Source organism: Sitodiplosis mosellana, unplaced genomic scaffold (genome assembly GCF_009176505.1).
Source record: "Sitodiplosis mosellana isolate CC-2019 unplaced genomic scaffold, AAFC_SMos_1.0 Smas_scaffold_3, whole genome shotgun sequence".
Classification (NCBI taxonomy): Eukaryota; Metazoa; Arthropoda; class Insecta; order Diptera; family Cecidomyiidae; genus Sitodiplosis; species Sitodiplosis mosellana.
This window is the reverse complement of record NW_022595246.1, coordinates 3,095,450-3,112,408: the sequence shown is the minus strand read 5'-3', so window position 1 is coordinate 3,112,408 and position 16,959 is coordinate 3,095,450. Positions and strand designations below refer to the sequence as shown.

General features: G+C 35.9%; 4 protein-coding genes across 5 annotated transcripts; 3 read left to right on the top strand and 1 right to left on the bottom strand.

Moving 5' to 3' along the window:
* Positions 1-1,931: 1,931 nt before the first annotated feature.
* LOC129565494 (putative ATP-dependent RNA helicase TDRD12) lies at positions 1,932-7,593 on the bottom strand. The gene is made up of 14 exons (XM_055440445.1): positions 7,044-7,593; positions 6,289-6,490; positions 6,155-6,214; positions 6,025-6,090; positions 5,706-5,954; positions 5,219-5,637; positions 4,979-5,137; positions 4,670-4,840; positions 4,418-4,607; positions 4,214-4,333; positions 3,992-4,152; positions 3,767-3,910; positions 3,253-3,659; positions 1,932-3,039 (listed from the first exon to the last, which is right to left on the bottom strand). Exons 1-14 carry the CDS (start codon positions 7,419-7,421, stop codon positions 2,589-2,591), a joined length of 3,177 nt encoding a protein of 1,058 aa, XP_055296420.1. The 5' UTR covers positions 7,422-7,593; the 3' UTR covers positions 1,932-2,588.
* On the top strand, positions 7,564-10,414 carry LOC129565495 (E3 ubiquitin-protein ligase RING1). The gene is made up of 3 exons (XM_055440446.1): positions 7,564-8,992; positions 9,220-9,392; positions 9,510-10,414. The coding sequence occupies exons 1-3, from the start codon at positions 8,086-8,088 to the stop codon at positions 9,567-9,569; spliced, it is 1,140 nt and encodes a 379-aa protein (XP_055296421.1). The 5' UTR covers positions 7,564-8,085; the 3' UTR covers positions 9,570-10,414.
* A 659-nt stretch (positions 10,415-11,073) lies between these two features.
* On the top strand, positions 11,074-11,986 carry LOC129565665 (uncharacterized). Its single transcript, XM_055440776.1, has 2 exons — positions 11,074-11,129; positions 11,431-11,986. Exons 1-2 carry the CDS (start codon positions 11,074-11,076, stop codon positions 11,528-11,530), a joined length of 156 nt encoding a protein of 51 aa, XP_055296751.1. The 3' UTR covers positions 11,531-11,986.
* Positions 11,987-13,385: 1,399 nt separating this feature from the next.
* On the top strand, positions 13,386-15,777 carry LOC129565568 (ectonucleotide pyrophosphatase/phosphodiesterase family member 5-like). 2 transcript variants are annotated; one of them, XM_055440577.1, is made up of 7 exons: positions 13,386-13,536; positions 13,610-13,933; positions 14,129-14,245; positions 14,423-14,659; positions 14,842-15,064; positions 15,132-15,341; positions 15,425-15,777. In XM_055440577.1, the coding sequence occupies exons 2-7, from the start codon at positions 13,676-13,678 to the stop codon at positions 15,685-15,687; spliced, it is 1,308 nt and encodes a 435-aa protein (XP_055296552.1). In that variant the 5' UTR covers positions 13,386-13,536; positions 13,610-13,675; the 3' UTR covers positions 15,688-15,777. The 2 variants fall into 2 exon arrangements, with proteins under 2 accessions (XP_055296552.1, XP_055296553.1); XM_055440578.1 differs by having other exon boundaries at positions 13,386-13,609; positions 13,740-13,933.
* Positions 15,778-16,959: the final 1,182 nt, after the last annotated feature.

Here is a 16,959-nt window from a genome sequence, read left to right as displayed (position 1 = left end):
GCGTGTATGCGCTGCGTTCAAATAGCAACTGACTCCGATCTCTCGGGCCAAATGTTCAGCGTGGGATTACAAATGTAATATAATAAAATTAACTTAACTTTTTTAAAAGAGGCCCAACTTAACATCGTTCTGTGCGGGCTTCCTTGACTATACAAAACAATTATCTTTTTTTTTTAAATGTGAGCAATTTAGTTTCGCATTTGCATGTAATTGTTTTTTAGAAATCTCACGATTTTGGTTGCTCTATGGCTGGCTGCTGCTGTTGTTGTTGATGATATTTCGAATGAATTCTGTTTTTTCCTTCCTAAATGTGCTCAGCGTGCCGTGTACGGCTGAACGTGCGCATGTGTGCATATTTGAAATGGTGTTAGAGATTGACATGCATATGGTCTGTGCCAATGCGTCGCTTCTGCTGCTGCTGCTGCTGCTGCCAGTGGGAAAAAGACACAAAGAAAAAATCGAGCATCGAGCAGAGAACCCGACAATCCATTGGAATCGACAGCATAAAAAAACCCAGGAGTTTTTTCCGTCGTCTTCTTTCCCTTTCAGTTCGTTCGATGTTTCATTCCAAGAGAAATGAAACACAAACAAACAGAGCGCGCACACACAATGCCATGGCACACCCATAACACATTTTCACACTGGATTATTAGGCTGCCACAATGTGAATTGATAATGTCTTCATATGGTGCGCTCTCATTTTCTCTCTTTTGCGCTCTCCCCCTCTCTCTCTCTGTCTACATTTGGTTCTCATTTTCCACTCGACTCTCTCACTGCTCTTCGTATACCTGATGAGCAGCATTCAAATGATGATACTCATTCGCGCTCTATGCAATCCACCAACTCACGCTCAATCGACAAACGAAGAGCAGCAGCAGCAGCAGCAATAGATGTTATGCAGGCCTTTGCTACCCATATGGGTTTCATTACGTAAGAATTTGCAATGCACTGATTGCAATTTCACGCTTCGAGAGACTGAGAAGAGTCGCGGCAGCGGCACACAAATGAATCCATATAAGTACATATCATAATAATGATTTCGCTTTTGTTGCCAATGGTCTTTGGGTTGTTGTTTGCTGCTGTTGTTGTTTTTCTTGTCTGACTTTTGGTTAGCGATACACACATTCATTACATTTTGATTGTCTTTGTTTTTATCACACCATTTAATTAAAAGGAGGGAAGGTTCGAATTTTATGTGTATCGCCTGACAATGCCTATATCAAACCACAGTGTGTGGTTTTATTTATTGAAACGACTTAATTCGCCCATCATTTTTCACCATTCGTTCGCTCTCTCTCTCTCTCTCTCTCCCGTTCTCTATCTGGTTTCCAACACAAACAACAACACCAACAACTTCCATCTTCAAGTCGTAGACATTTGGTACAAGAGATATAATTTTGGCGCCACAAAGTCATTTTGCTTTTGTCTATTTCTCGTTCAGCGCAAACGTTACTTTTTATGGAAACTGGATAGAGGATTGTGTACATTTCAGTTGTTTCTTTCTCGGTTTGTATTCATGTGATGGGATGCTGCCTTATTCCCAGTTTGCTCTACTGCCAATATGTTTCGATTGCTCTTTGTCCATTCGCTTTGTCCACAGGCGCAACGTTGCTCAATCTCCAAATGAGTCACAGAGCTGGCGAGCTGCTCAATGCTCATTGTCTTCTGTGCTCATAATGTCTTTGTGTGTATATTGATTCTTTCCATTTGACCTTTTCTGAATCGTTCTGAGATTTAGACTGCAGCCGTCTCTCGTGCTCATTGTTTCTGCTTCAATCGACTTCAAACGTTTCATTGTTTTGTTCCATGTGCACAGAGAATATTGTACCTACTCTGTTTGTTGTTTGTGCTATTTGTATTTTTTGGCACTCATCACACTCGCTGCAACCTTATCACAATGCGGGAAAATTCTTACATAAAACCAAAATACATTTTATATAAGAAACGTAAAATATAGTAATTTTTATTTGTGTACTGCATTTTCCACATTGTGTTTTTTTTGCTCTCATTCTTTTCAACTTACAATTTCCTCATGTTATAAGCGCAAAGATGCTTTGCATTGAATCAAATCGATTGTTTCAATGCACACGTTTTTGTTGCATTCATCTTCATACGTTTTACGTTATGCACTCACTCGCTCACTTAACCCTATGATTGTGTATAGTGTAGCCAACCTATTTCCGTGTTTTGAGGCTCTGAACGCCAGTAATGTATTTTGTACGAAGACTGATAAGAGATAAGAAATATCTGTCTTCAGCGTAATTATATGGTAGATAAAGTAGTGCAATATTCCTAAAGATCCCATTTCGTTATCAATTACGTGAAAAAAGCAATTTTTTTTGCAAAAATGCGAATTTTTCATGAAAAGTTTGATTATAATTTATGCGTTTTTTAGTTGAACATTGCGCTGAGGACCTCAAACACGATCTTAGGGTTAACTAGAGTTACATTTTCGTATAATTACTAACTGACATAAAGAGAAGCATGCAAGCTTTATTTGTGGTTATTCGAAAAGTTTTTCGTTAAAAACCCACACATACAATGTATGCTAAACTTATGGTAAAGTTTTTTGACAATAACTTTAAAACTTATTGTAAAGATTGTTGGATATTGTTGCGTTGGTCGACAGTGAGGATTTTTTGTTGTATGGCATGTTGGAAAAAATCTTCAAAATCTTCGATATTATTTTTGATGGCGGCAATCCCTTTTTGTGTGATAATATCCACGTAGTTACCGTCGTCGGGCACAAATAGATTCAATGCGAACATTATTTCGGGCTGCACTCCCCACAGAATGATCGTTTCAAATATGCCAAGCGTTCCCAATTCATTCCAACTGAACAGTGTATTCAATGCATAAGATGTATCGTAATCTTCCCACCGTGATTTGTTCCATGGGACCACATTCAATAAACACAAGTCTGACGATTGAGGCGGAAATTGCGTATGATTCAATTGCATAATACCAATGTTTGACACATTTGCGTCGCAGTATTTTCCAAAGTCGACGAGACGTACTCGCAATTGCGTTCCATTGTTGCTGAAATGTGAGCAAAACGGAAGAGAATGGAATGAAATGCAAAAAAAGAAAGAAAATTTCTTTCAAAGAACTGTTTCTTTGGGAGAATGAAGTTTCTGATTGATTTTTTTTTTCGTCATGAAAAATGCACTTTAGTCAGTCATTTTCAGTAAGTCGAAAAGAAAACCCAAAAAAGAATAGAAAAACAACGCATGGATTGTGTGTTTGACTCACCTCTTGGTCAAGATGCGACAGCGGTAAAACTCATTGCCATCTCGCAGTACATACAATGCATTGTCGTTTAGCTTACTCGAATCATAGACGGGTGCAAAGTCGTTTGCGTAGAGTTTGGTGAATTCTTTGTTGAATTGGCGGAATGCATCTGGTGAAAAGTGTTGTTGCCACTCGTTTGTTTCGGTGCCTCTAGATTTCAAAATTCGAACGGAGAAGCACACCGGTGAAAATACTTCAAGTATTTGAACTTGGCTTGTTCTCGGCTCTTGAAATACCGATTCACCATATTTGGCATAGTCGTCAAAGCAATGCCTATTTTCGCAATCGATCAAATGACCCACATCTGTGTACGCGGTTGTAATATTCAAACACAACGGGGCATCTAAGTGCATTCGACGAAGTTTGTCCTATACGAATGAAAAAAAAAATATTTTTCTTGGTTATGAACATGGGATCGCTTTACGTCTGGCACAAGTAAATAATCATAAAGTGAATGGATTCGATGTAAACTCACCAGAAGAACCTTTTTATATTTTGGCGGCGTGATAGTATAACCATATTCACGGAATAGCATGACTAAGAGCAACCGCACTTTCTTATCGAATTCGTAATCCAAAGTCTCCATAATAAATGACACTGGTTTCACTGTACTTGTGGACTGTATGGTTGAAGACGAAAAAAAAACTCAACATTATGAACCAAATTCAAGAGAAAAATCGGGAAAAAATAAAGAAAATACCTCAAAGTCTAAATACGACCGCAACACCGAATAGCGACGACAAAAAGTCTCGAAATTTTCCGGCAGATCATAGTGAATGATGTGATTAGCATTTCTTACGTCAAATTTTACGAGTTGATCATCAGAGCAGATCAAGACTTTTGGTGCGCCTCCAAAAGGTTCTAAAATTTGAAAACAAAAATTATTTCATGATCTACTTCTTCATTGTGATCAGACACATACTTTGGTTCAGAATTGTTTCAATAGCGTAATCAGACCATAGTATTTTCGCTAAATTTTCGGCTTTTTCAGCGCTGGAGCATGCGATGACGACTTTATGTGGTTTTAAAAACGAAATTTTATCTGAAATTAAATTTTTTTCTGTATAGTTAATTTCTCCCTAAGAAATGATTGTTTCATTGAAGATTTTTGTCGATAAACGCTTACCTGTAAGTTTCAACAATTGTTTGTCCTTTGAATCCGAGTCGAAAATTCGAATCTCAGTGACACGAGAACCTTTCTTCTTCGACGAAAAATAGTAGAGGTCAAAGTATGATTCGATTGACACGAACACATTTGGAATTTGATCGAATAACATTCGTAACTCCTCAACGTAGTGTCGAGATGTAACAACCACCTGAAAGTAGGGTAAAATAATGAAACGAAATGTTGGCTACTCCTTGTTGAATGAGAACCTACGTTAACATCCAGACTTAGCACTGAGCTGACAATTCTTTGGCGCTTTTCGCTTGATATGGAATCAAAATTGTTCAAAATAATCCGTTGTGTGGATTTGGGAATGTTTTCGGGATCATGACTGATACGACTCATTAACGATACGTAAATGTCACATCTTTCGTACTTTCTTTCCTGTTTGCAAGCAAAAAATGTAAATTGAGTCGATTCATCGCAAATGAAGTTAAATTGAGTAAATCGATTTGAATAAACATGGTTTTTGTCCTAAATTTGCATGTAAATTTTGATTATATTAATAAAATAATCACTCACATTGAATGCCATTGAATAGTCTTCGGCATCAGTATATACGGAATCCTCTTTGAGAAAACAGGAGCAAATTTGTCGAATTTCCTTGGCCTCTTGGCAGTTCGATGCAAAAATAACCACATTTGGTCCTTTGATTTTTGGTTTGGTGAGGTCTTCCAACATCTTGAAATGAAAATAAAATGTATGGATGAAATCAATGATGGCTCATTTATGTTCAAGTCATCGAAGAGCTTAAGAAGTTACCTTAACCAAATTGAAAATTGGCGGCAAGTAGAGTAAATGTGGATAAAAATCGGTATTTCCGATTAGAATCGACGATCGTCCAGATTTAAGGTATGGCCAAATAATTCCTTGTACTGGATACTCTTTGTTGAGGCGTTTCAAAGCTTTGCTATATGACGCGGAGTATGGCAAATTCTTATCCGGATCATTCTTCTGTTCGCTGTACACATATGGCTCTTGCTCTGATAGAGTCGCATTTCGTAGTAAATGTTCGATCATCACACTTTTTAGATTATTTTCCGCATTGATTGACCTTTCTTTTTCGATTCTCTGTGACCATTCATATTCATATTGTTCGGGTTCATCTTCAGTTTCACTATTTTCGTACAAATACGAATTCACATCACAGCTATCAACACACGATGTCATTGTCAGTTCATCTGTTGAATATGAAAACAAAAATATGTGCTTATTTTGAATTTGGATGACATTTTCCAATCGTGTATACCGTCCTCTCGGCTGTGTTCCATTATTGGTGATAATTTCACATTCAACAATAGACGGTTCAATTGTTCCATTTCTTCAATTTCTTCATTCACGATTATCGATTCACTGTATTCTTCACTCGGCTGTGTCACGTCACTAGAGCCATTCGATAACTCGGACTGTTCGCTTAACTCTTCAATTTCATTGGCCCATGACGATGAATCTGATTTTTCCAGTGAAGATGAGTCGGATTTGTCCAATGAATTGGAATCTAATTGAATCATACGTATTAGTTTTCAAACTGTTTATTCTCCGAATTTCCACTTGAAATGCAAATTTACCTTTCGGTGTACTCCCTCTGTTGCTACTGATAATCGGATGGGTATCACTATTGTCATCTGACACATCTATGATTGAAAATGGAATATTCAGCATAATGCGCCATTTTATTTAGCCAACACAAAAATTTACCTTTTCCAAGCAAGAAGTCGGGTTCAATTCCATCAACTTCATCATCAATACCTCCTTTAGCTGTGAACCAATTTTGAATATTGTCACTCAACAATTTACGCAAAGATCCAATAAAATGCGATAGAAAGACTTACGTATGGCTAGTTTCGCAGTGATCAGCGATTTTGAAAAATCCACTTCAAATGTTAATATTCCACCAAAGTGCATTTTGTCAATCTCTTCGGTGGCTTGAAAATACACCACAGCCGATAATTTGATGTAATCTTTGAGCATCTGAATGCTTTGTGATGACCACTTCGGAGTTTTCACGGTTTTAGGACTACTATTGATCAATATCTGAAATTAGCGGGAATGACAGAAAATAAGATTATTCGAGCAAGTCAAATTCGATAGAAAAAAAATGATGAAAGAATTCGATAGAAAAAAAAAACTCCTAAAGTTATGCCGCATGACCCATGTGAGTGAGAGCGAATAAAACTGAATAAACAACATGAAGTGTAAACAATGCTACAGCCAAACATTCCGTGCAATGTTAATTATGTTCAAATCCTTTTTACTGCGTTGTTTGTAGTCGCATGGTTTTCACTTTCATTTCAACTCTCTCACACACACACAGCGGTGCAAACAACAATCACGAACTAAACTCGTGGTGTCATATATCACACTGTTTATTTCATACGCCGTTAACATAGCAATCAACAGGCAGAAACGCTTTCTTTGAATTGCAGAAACCCATAAATACACAGATTTTATGCGACTTATGCGAGAAAAAAAATGCTCAAACAAATGCAACTTGACGATCATATGCAGACGATGAAATTTTTTTTAATCACAATTCAATAGAATTGAAGAAAATTCTTGAAAATCAGAAAAATTAAATTTTTCATACGGATTCTGCGGGTCGAACACCAGTTACTGATCCCCGTAGGAGAGTTGAAACGAGCACCAGATTAACCAATGACTGATCTTTCAGTTCAATAATATTCTCGGGTTTGACCCAAACTTTATGGCCATTTTGAAGAATAGACACTTTCACTAGATTCGAAACAACAGTTGTTTTAACGCGGACAATGAAATATTCATTGTACACATTCACAATGGCTATGTCGCCAATTTTCGGTGCGTAATTTTGTTTCTTATCACATTTTTCTAAATATTTTTCCAAACGCGATTGAATTTTTTCCACATCGGACGCTGCACGGAACCAAAACATCTGCGAGTCCTCGATGTTGCAAATTTCGATTTGAATTTTTCTATTCAATTCCATGGTTTACATCACTTTTTTCAGACACTTGTGTATTATTTATTCGAATTTAATTAAAATGAACGTTTAAAAATCATTTGAACGAGAATTCAACTTGATCCATGAAATGTGTGTACTCAAAGGAAATCCGCGTGCGACTGAACACATTCAGTGTGGAAGGAGCATTTGAAAATGTGCCGAATCAGCGAAAATGAACAGTTTAAAAATGGCGCTATCCACACACACTGAAGCATTTGACAGTCGCTGCGAACCGGTACAAAACATACATGAACCGCTGCGTCGAAAAGTGGAGATAATGAAAACAAGCTATACACCGCAAGTGACAGCTACAGAAAACATTTAGACAAACCACGCACACAGCATTCATTGTGCATTATTTTTGTGTCTTTAGGCAAAAGGAAACATCGTCGTTTGACCTGTTTTCCAAATCTTTTGCACCGGAATCGTTTGTTTTCCGTGTCAATCATAGATTAAATGGTGATTTCAAGTGGGAAAGTGTATTAAAGCAAAGAAAAAACGGTGTGTGTTGGCCAGAAGAAACAAAAGAACCACAGCCATTCGTCAATCGTTGATGCAAAAAGCAATTGAGTGTTTTTTTCTCTCGTTCGATACGTAAACATTTAATGTCATTTGGAAAGTGAGCCAGATTGGTTTTTGTTCGTGCAAAATGGCTTCGATTGAATCATTGCAAAATAAAACATGGGATTTATCGTTGTACGAATTGAATCGGCAGCCACAAGAGGCAATCACCGATAATACCGAAATTGCGGTGTCACCACGTAGTTTGCATAGTGAACTGATGTGCCCGATTTGTTTGGATATGCTGAAAAAGACCATGACGACCAAAGAGTGTTTACATCGCTTTTGTTCGGACTGCATCATTACGGCACTGCGATCGGGAAACAAAGAATGTCCAACATGTCGTAAAAAACTCGTTTCCAAACGCTCACTTCGACCAGATCCCAATTTTGATTTGCTCATTTCGAAAATTTACCCCAGCCGCGATGAATACGAAGCGCATCAAGAACGAGTTTTGGCAAAATTCAATCAGAGCCAATCACGGACGGCTTTAGTGAATTCGATTACCGAAGGTATTAAATTGCAATCACAACATCGGCAACAACGTACAAAGAAACAATTGGAAGCTGAAGCGCGCAATGCAGAAAATTCGAACGCTGGTTCGACGAATCAAAATGCCGACGAAAGTTCATCAACAGCAGCCGGATCGACAAATCAACGATTTGCATCGAATCCACCGTCGGTTCGATCAACACCATCACCCGTACCATCTAACATTAGCAGCTGCGGCACTGGCAGTAAAATCAAACGTGCACGCTCCATTTTGACAGCATCCGAACGATCCGAAGAATCTGAGAGTAACAGCGAAATTGATTACAGCCATGGAAACGATTCGAATTTGGACACAGAAGGTGAAGGCACATCGGAGTTGGGTGTTAGCGATGAAATTGAACTCATATTCAGACCACATCCAAACGAAATGACCGGCGAAAATTTAATTAAGGCACTCAAAGAGAATTCTGTACGATATCTCAAAACAACGGCTAATGCTTCAGGTAATTTAAAAAAATGACACGAATCGCTTTTTGGCTGTGTAGATTTTTCGGTGTTTTTGATTTTGATTTTATTTAGTGCTCGGTGAATTTTCTTAATCAGTTGATTTAGTCGTAAATTCAAAGATTTTTCGTTAACTTTGTTTTTGAAATTTCCCAAAACTAAACAAAATAATTAATCAAATTGGTAATATTAATGAAAATATTCAATGTGTTTCTTTACTTTGTAGTCGAGCATCTGAGCAAATATTTGGCCATGCGGCTCACACTTGACCTTGATTCTGAATTGCCAGCTACGGAACGATTGCAGAACTTTTGTATTTACATTGCTCCACAGCCCGGCCAGTTTCTCATTCTAAACGGAAATCAAACACTTCAGCAAGTTAACGAGAAGATTTGGAAGGTAAACTACATGACGAATGAATCATTTGTGTAGATTTATATCATGTTTCATCTGTTTTCTATTCTTTTGAGTGGTTTACTAACTGTATTCAATTCCTTTTCTTTCATTTCGCAACAGGTTAACAAGCCGATGGAAATGTACTACGCATGGAAAAAATCCCAAGCTGCATCTAACTGAATATAATTAAGACAACATAGATTGACTCCCATTTTAACATTAAACTTAATTGTAATGTAATTTATAATTTCGGACAAAACAAAACAGAAAAAATGACTAGATGATTGATAGAGAGAAATGGAACGAAATGGAAAGAAATGTTCAACGAAAGTGTTGGTCATTATTTTTGAGAATTAACTGCACCAATCTTAATTTCGATAGGTTTTATATATCGATGTATTTTTTTCCGCTTAGATTTAACGATGATATGCTTTGAACCGCTTCATTTGGTTGGTTTTCAAATGTGTCAAAGATTTTCTATATTGCATATTCATGAAATTCTAGCCGATGGAATAATTTGCAACACACAATTTGCATAGAAGCAAATTTCTGCGATAAATTCAAGGTGAGAAGGATGATGTGGCAAGTGTTTTATTTAATGAGAAAATTTCCATTGCAAAAAAAAACCCGCTTGACGGATAGAAAGTTCAAGCAGTTTTTTTTTCACTGAGTTGCACACATCCTTTCTCATCACCAACCAGCTAATTCTAAACGGAATGCTGTAAACCTTTGGATTCAAGATGAACATGAATCACAACAGTGAATGTGTGCATACTTGTATGAGCAAAATTGCGCTGTATAATAAAAATTGAATCGCTTGTAGAAGAGATGTAGATTTATTTTTACTCCTTGATCAGTAGTGAGAATTTAACGTTATTTTCACAGAAACCCATACAACCAACACTTATTCCTATTTTTAACTTTACAATTTGTATAAACTAAAATACAAAGATTTGTTTTATTAGAGGAATTCCTTTATTTGTGGTAAAAGTGTATCGCTCTTCTCGAATAAATAATAATAAAAATACGATTTCGTCTCTTTTTTCATTCCTTTTGTTCTACCATTCTTCTATGTATTTACTCAAAATGAATTTTTCGATGTCATGTTAAAAGGTATTCAGCAGGTGGCTAAACGGTTTGCTTTTGATTTTATAATCAAGTTTTCAGAGCTTAGTTTTGTTGGAACTCATAACCAAATTCGGAAGGATGTCGTCAAATGTTGTGGAAACAACCCAAATTGGTTTTCTCCTAAAATGTTTCCGGCGAATTTTTGATGAGCCGCTTATGACTCATGACGCATGTTGATAGTTGATGTCACAATGAACTAGGCTCTGGATCCAATAAATTGTCATAGATTATTGATACCAGCTTAGATATGAATATTTAAGATGGAAAAAAAACCATGACGATCGTCACGTTCTCATACTGCTGTGCATATCTTTCGTTTCACTTTGATTTGAATAAGACGTAAACAACGAACGAGCGAACGGTGGAGATGGGAACCGGTCAGCATATAAAAGCATCGTCTGCTGAGATCAGTGTCAGTCATTTTCGAAATTTCGTGGATATTGCAAGCTATTGCAAAGTTCTTCTTCAAAAACAATCTTCGGCTAATCAGCACATTCCAAAAGTTAAATTTTGTCTCTTTTTTTCACCGTGGAATGAACAGTAAATTTTGGTGTCAATGGTGTCAGTGATATTCGGCAATATTGACAAGTATAAAGTACTACCCAATTTAAGGTAAATATCTATTTTTCAACCTTTTTTCTTATCCAAAAGTGACCTTCTGTTTGCAAAAAAAAAAAATACGAAATTCATAAAGTGTTAGCACAAAAACATAAAAAAAAAGTTTTAATTTTTTCTATCGACACATCGTCATTTTGAGTTTGATGGAAAAAAAAAAATTGGGGAAAAATGCTGAGCATAAACCAACCTTTCCATAGTTCACTAAAGACTATTCAATCACACCGAATTTAAAATAATAAAAATAAACAAAAAAATTCATTGAAATTACATTTTGTTCTTTCTCTTTCGTCACTAGGTTGAGAAAAAATCTTGGATCACGCAAAGGTTCACGAACTGGTAACTCTGGCAATTATCTAGAGCTTCAAGTACTCACACAAATACAGCACGTGCCTTGAATCAATCGTCCAAATTGCGCTACCCCATCGATTCTAACAGTGCATTTTAATTCAATTTCATTAATAATCTTCTTGGCGGTATTCGGGAATAAAAGGAAAATAAAAATTCAACAAAATGGTTCAAGGTGAAAAGTTTGGAAATCACTTCGATGCATCATGTATCAGTTATGGAAAAGACTCGCAATCGAAGCGTGATGGATTTTTTGCGTTGCAAAAGCAGGTGGTGGCATCAAAATCGTCGTCAACATCTTCAACATCATCGAGAAACAACCAAAAATCGGATAAGACAAACAATTCAAATTGGGGTCCATTCAAAGATCGGAATGACTTCGTGAATATGCATTTTTGTTAATCACCTAAACCGAAAATTTATTTTATGGACAATTTTTGTATTTGGAAATGATTAAAGAAAAAATTCATGATTTAAAACAAAATCAGTATGAAAAAAAAAACAAATTGTTGTTTCATTCTCCTTTCGTTAGTTTAAGTTGAATTTTCAGCCGATAGAAACGAGTTTGAGCGAAAACATGAAGCATTATGACTTTTGAACCACTTGGTTTCGTATCACAGCTGTTATTGGCCGCTTATTTATTTATTATCCGTTTCAAAACAGTAATTGTTCACGTGATAGCTTGATAGCATGTGCATAGAACATCGAAGAGATCAATAACATCGAGTCTTTTTTATATTTCAATGATGCATTTGTCACTTTCGTAGCGACAAAAACTCTGCCAAATCCGAAGAAATCAAGTTTTTTTTCTATATATCGACGAGAAAAAAACACGTTAATAAATATTGTTTCAAATAACTTATTTGCATTTCTACCACATTACTATTTTCTGTTATTAATTAGTTTTTCTCCTCTCTTATAAATAAAGAAGCAACGCATTGCTATATGACGATACGGTCAGCTGAAGTTGCATCACCTTTTTAACACTTTTGAATGGAAGATGTTTATGTGACATCCCGCCATTCGTGCATATTAATTATGGCTCATTATTTTATTCTGAGCCAATTCTCAAACAACATTTCGTTTTTTTTACATACGAAAATATACGTATTCAGGCCAGTATCAGTAAAGATCTCCCATGGTGTAACTTTTTCTGTTTGGAAATACAAGTTTAACGCTGTTTGAGGGAGTCAACATTGTGACGATCATTCGATCTTAGACGTTGAACTCGATGACGCGGTAACATTTTCATTTCCTCTCTCTCTCTCTCTGATCAATGCAAAATTGAAAATTACAGGCGGCGCCTAAGCAAGTAAATACAAACTTTCTTACACACGATTGGACATCAGCAATGCTATTTCAGCAACAACTCCACACAGGTGGACACTTTGCATGCAAAAAAAAGATTCACTGATCAAAATGGCAACATGTAACCTTTACATAAGTCTCGCCTGTTTTTTTAAGTTAAAAAACGCTCATTCTTCTTACTAAAAAGGCAATGCGCACCCATTCCTGAATGATAAAATTAATTTTGATTCGAACGAATTTGAATAAATTTGGCATTTGATTGGTGAACGTTGCGGCGACTGTACGCATGAACAACATTTGTTTTCTCACTTTACAGTCAAACGCAGTGATAACAGGCTATTTTTGTTCATTTAGTGCTCTCTGTAAAATATATCGTAAGTGAATGTTGCTCTCGACTATGAAGCGGAACAGAATTCACGATAAATTTCTTATTTCCAAGAAATTGCTTGATCTCTCGTATACAATATTCAAATAAAGTATCCGAAGCGCATTTTCATTTCTTTGTTTCTTTATTCATTTAATCTAAAGCAAATATATTGATTTTTTGAAATTTAAAACAAATGGCAATTAAACTGAATTTCATTTTTTTTTGCTGAGAAAAACGTAAATGATCATCGTTCACACATGTCAATTCATACATGTGATGATGAAGTGGCTATTGTTCAATAACGTTTGACTCACGAGAATTTCAATCATATCACATGATTGAAGTGTAAAAAAGCTGCTTTAGATAATGAAAGTGTAGCATGTGAGTTTGAAAGTCTGTGGATTACCCATGGGGAAATAATTGATTCGAGTTGTTTTTTTGTTCGCAATATTAGGTAGGTGATTGCCCAGTTGCGCCGTCATTTGATTCAGCTATTGTGTGCGTTAAACACTTGTTTGTGATGTTGACGGTGTCGTGCGTAGTTTTATTATTATGTTTAAATATTTTGCGTGGATCATGTGAAGCTGCATCATTTGAATCTGAATTTGAATCAGGACCAGCATTGCTGATCGTTTCCTATGATGGTTTTCGACCGGATTACTTGTATCGAAATGTTACACCAACTCTAAAGAAATTACGATCGGAAGGAACGTCAGCGCGATATATGTACCCAGTTTTTCCCACGAAAACGTTTGTCAATCACTTTACTATTGGCACCGTAAGTGACGCGATTCGATCTGATTTATTCAGTTATTCATATAAATTTATTAATTAGTTAAACATTTAGTCAATTTGAATTGAAGTCCAACTATTGTTTCAAATCTTGTTTTCATGCGCATCGATTGACATACATTTTCTATATTCGTGATTGAATTCAAGTGTGTTAACCCAATTAACCTTCAAACATTTCCAGGGTTTGTATCCCGGAAACCATGGAGTACTTGCGAATTCTGTGTATGATTCAACGAGGGGACTTTTAAATTATGGCTTTGACCTGTTCCATTACAATGAAAGCACATTACCGATATGGGTATGTTCTGGATAAGGTTTTTTACAAATTCATTTAAACTTTTTGTAATTGCTTTGTAATATTTCGACAATTTCAACGCAACAATTCTGAAAGTTTCGTCTTTTAAGCAGCATGAGTTTTAATTTTTTAGACATTTTCAAAGGAAGTAAAAATGAAAATATCTCTCTGTGATTCTAGTCCGCCAATGAGAAAGCAGGTGGACATTCTGGCTGCATATGGCCTGGAAGTGGCTATGAATACCACGGAGTATCCTGTACGTTTCAAAAAGAACACAATGGAAGCATACCATTTGAAGATCGAGTCGATACAATCATGAATTGGTTTACACACGAGCAAACTCCAACAAATCTGGTCATGTTGTATATCGAAGAGCCCGATGAACAATCGCACATGTACGGACCAAACTCAATTCATGTAAGCTCATCATTGTAATATATTGCCGCCAATACAAATCCTTCTCAATGTTGATTTATTGATGTGTGATGGGTGTGATTAAAAAGTTCACATTACGTACGACCTTTGTTTTCACGTGTTTTTCTTTTTTTCTTATTATTATCCGATAAAGTTTCGCAATTGATTCACTTGTCTTTCAACAGATAACGAATGCAGCAGCAAGAGTAGATAATCTCACTCGATACATTGAGGACAAATTGATTGAACACAAATTGCAAAATCGTGTCAATGTTATTTATTTGTCCGATCATGGAATGGTTGGTGTGCCGCCGTCAAATTTTATTGATTTCACAGTATTTTTGGCAAACAATACTTACAATATCTATGGTTCAACGCCAGTGTTACAAGTTGTGCCAAAGGATCTAAGTAAGCAGAGATGCCACCTTTTTCCTTCAAGAAGTAACGACAAAATTTATCACTTGGTTCAATTTAGCCGTGGAACATGAGATATTTGCCAATTTAACCAAAGGCGCTGAGCAAAATGGCCATTTCAAGGTATACAATGAGCATAATCTGCCTGCCCGATGGCATGCTCACAATCGAAGACGCATGGGACCAATACTTGTTGTAGCCGACAGTGGATACGGATTCCAGGATATGGTCATCGCAGCTCAAAATTATCGGAAGAAGTTTAACGTTTCATGTAAGTGATCCAGTGTTTTCGTATTTTTACCAGTTTTTTCCCTTTGAAAAAGTTCTAAAATTTAATACTCATTCGAATTTCAGTTACAAATGAAAGTAGGTACGGAGTACATGGCTATGATAATGCCGAGCCCGACATGAATGCTTTTTTCTTGGCAAAAGGACCTCTATTTTCCAAAGGCAAACGAATCCGAGCCATTCAAATGATTGACCTTTACAATTTATTTTGTTTGATTCTCAAAATCGAATGTGGTGTCAATGATGGCTCGAAAAATCCCCAGATTTGGAAGAAACTGTTTGCTAGACATAAAAGCGATCAAAACACAACAACTCTTCATCATGTGTGATAATTCCAAATATTATTGCCTAGCGTGTAATCTACGGAAACATGTATTTAATCACACGACGCTACTGTGATCAATAAACCGATAAGAAAGTATTGGTTGTTTATTTATTTTGAATTAAAAAAATCAAAGAATTATAGTGTTAAGTCATCAGTTTATTCATTTGATGATGAATTTTACCTAATGAAAAATAAAGCACTATCTCAAACAACCATAGATATGCGACTAATTATTGTATATTATTAGACTTAATAATGAACGCTATTCATAGGATTTTAGTCGCGATTTTCTTATCAATTTGAAATGAATGACATTTGACTCAATTACAAAAATCGGTTGTGTTTACTCGTTCATTTATATCGATGAATATAATAGATTGAATACCTCCTTACATTTTCGTAACGTTGAACTTAAAACAAGTTGATGAGTATTTGTATAAATGAAGTAGTTTTAGCAAATCGATATTTCGATTCTAAGCTCAGACAATTAAGCTACGGCTATGAACAATTTCATTACAATGTAAGCACTGTGCCGATTTGAATAACTGGTCGATTTACATTCAATCTTTTGACTGTTTTATTAGAATTATTTCCTTGTAACGTAATCGAAAATGTAAAATGTACTTCATTTTAACGCATAGAAAATACGTCAATTTTAGACGGAAAACGATTTGGCTGGTGGGCGCTTAGGAAGTATGATGTGGTGTGGAAGCGATTTCGTGTACAAAAAGGCACGGTGTACATTTATAATGAAACTACACAAAAATATAACGTTTGAAGTTCGCAAAAACCAACAACAACAATTATAATCATAGCCTATAATTATAGGCCTAATTAATTAAATTTGCAAATGAATGTGTATAATATTTGTAATAATATGCAAAAGAAATATTGATTCATATAAAGAAGATGTACGAAATTGATTCATAACATCACCAAGTGATGATTTTCGCACTCATATAGAATTATTCTTGGAAATGTGATTTGTCGGAATGTATTTCAATTAGTAATGTAAACGACTTTATGGTAGGCTTTCCGGCAATATTATGTATCCTCCGCCAGTTTTCAGCTTCATATGCAATCTCCTTAGCATGCATTTACATTATCATCGGCAAAGTATTCCACGAATTCACAATGTCGGGAAAATCTTATCAATTGAACATGAATGGCATGAATAATAATGAAATGTTTTATAATTCATGAAGCTCGCAGTATAAATGCGGGATGTTTCATTCAATTACTCCCCAATCAATTCCGTAGTTTGCAAAGTAAAGTC

Excerpts from the sequence above, each read along its gene's own strand:
- LOC129565494 (XM_055440445.1), bottom strand. The coding sequence starts at position 7,421 with ATGGAATTGAATAGAAAAATTCAAATCGAAATTTGCAACATCGAGGAC. Across the intron at positions 4,334-4,417 it reads ACAATTGTTGAAACTTACAG|ATAAAATTTCGTTTTTAAAA; the intron begins GTAAGCGTTTAT and ends ATTTAATTTCAG. Across the intron at positions 4,153-4,213 it reads TGAAACAATTCTGAACCAAA|AACCTTTTGGAGGCGCACCA; the intron begins GTATGTGTCTGA and ends TTCAAATTTTAG.
- LOC129565665 (XM_055440776.1), top strand. The coding sequence starts at position 11,074 with ATGGTGTCAGTGATATTCGGCAATATTGACAAGTATAAAGTACTACCC. Across the intron at positions 11,130-11,430 it reads AAAGTACTACCCAATTTAAG|GTTGAGAAAAAATCTTGGAT; the intron begins GTAAATATCTAT and ends TTTCGTCACTAG.
- LOC129565568 (XM_055440577.1), top strand. The coding sequence starts at position 13,676 with ATGTTGACGGTGTCGTGCGTAGTTTTATTATTATGTTTAAATATTTTG. Across the intron at positions 13,934-14,128 it reads ATCACTTTACTATTGGCACC|GGTTTGTATCCCGGAAACCA; the intron begins GTAAGTGACGCG and ends AAACATTTCCAG. Across the intron at positions 14,660-14,841 it reads ACGGACCAAACTCAATTCAT|ATAACGAATGCAGCAGCAAG; the intron begins GTAAGCTCATCA and ends GTCTTTCAACAG.
- LOC129565495 (XM_055440446.1), top strand. The coding sequence starts at position 8,086 with ATGGCTTCGATTGAATCATTGCAAAATAAAACATGGGATTTATCGTTG. Across the intron at positions 8,993-9,219 it reads AACAACGGCTAATGCTTCAG|TCGAGCATCTGAGCAAATAT; the intron begins GTAATTTAAAAA and ends TTTACTTTGTAG. Across the intron at positions 9,393-9,509 it reads TTAACGAGAAGATTTGGAAG|GTTAACAAGCCGATGGAAAT; the intron begins GTAAACTACATG and ends ATTTCGCAACAG.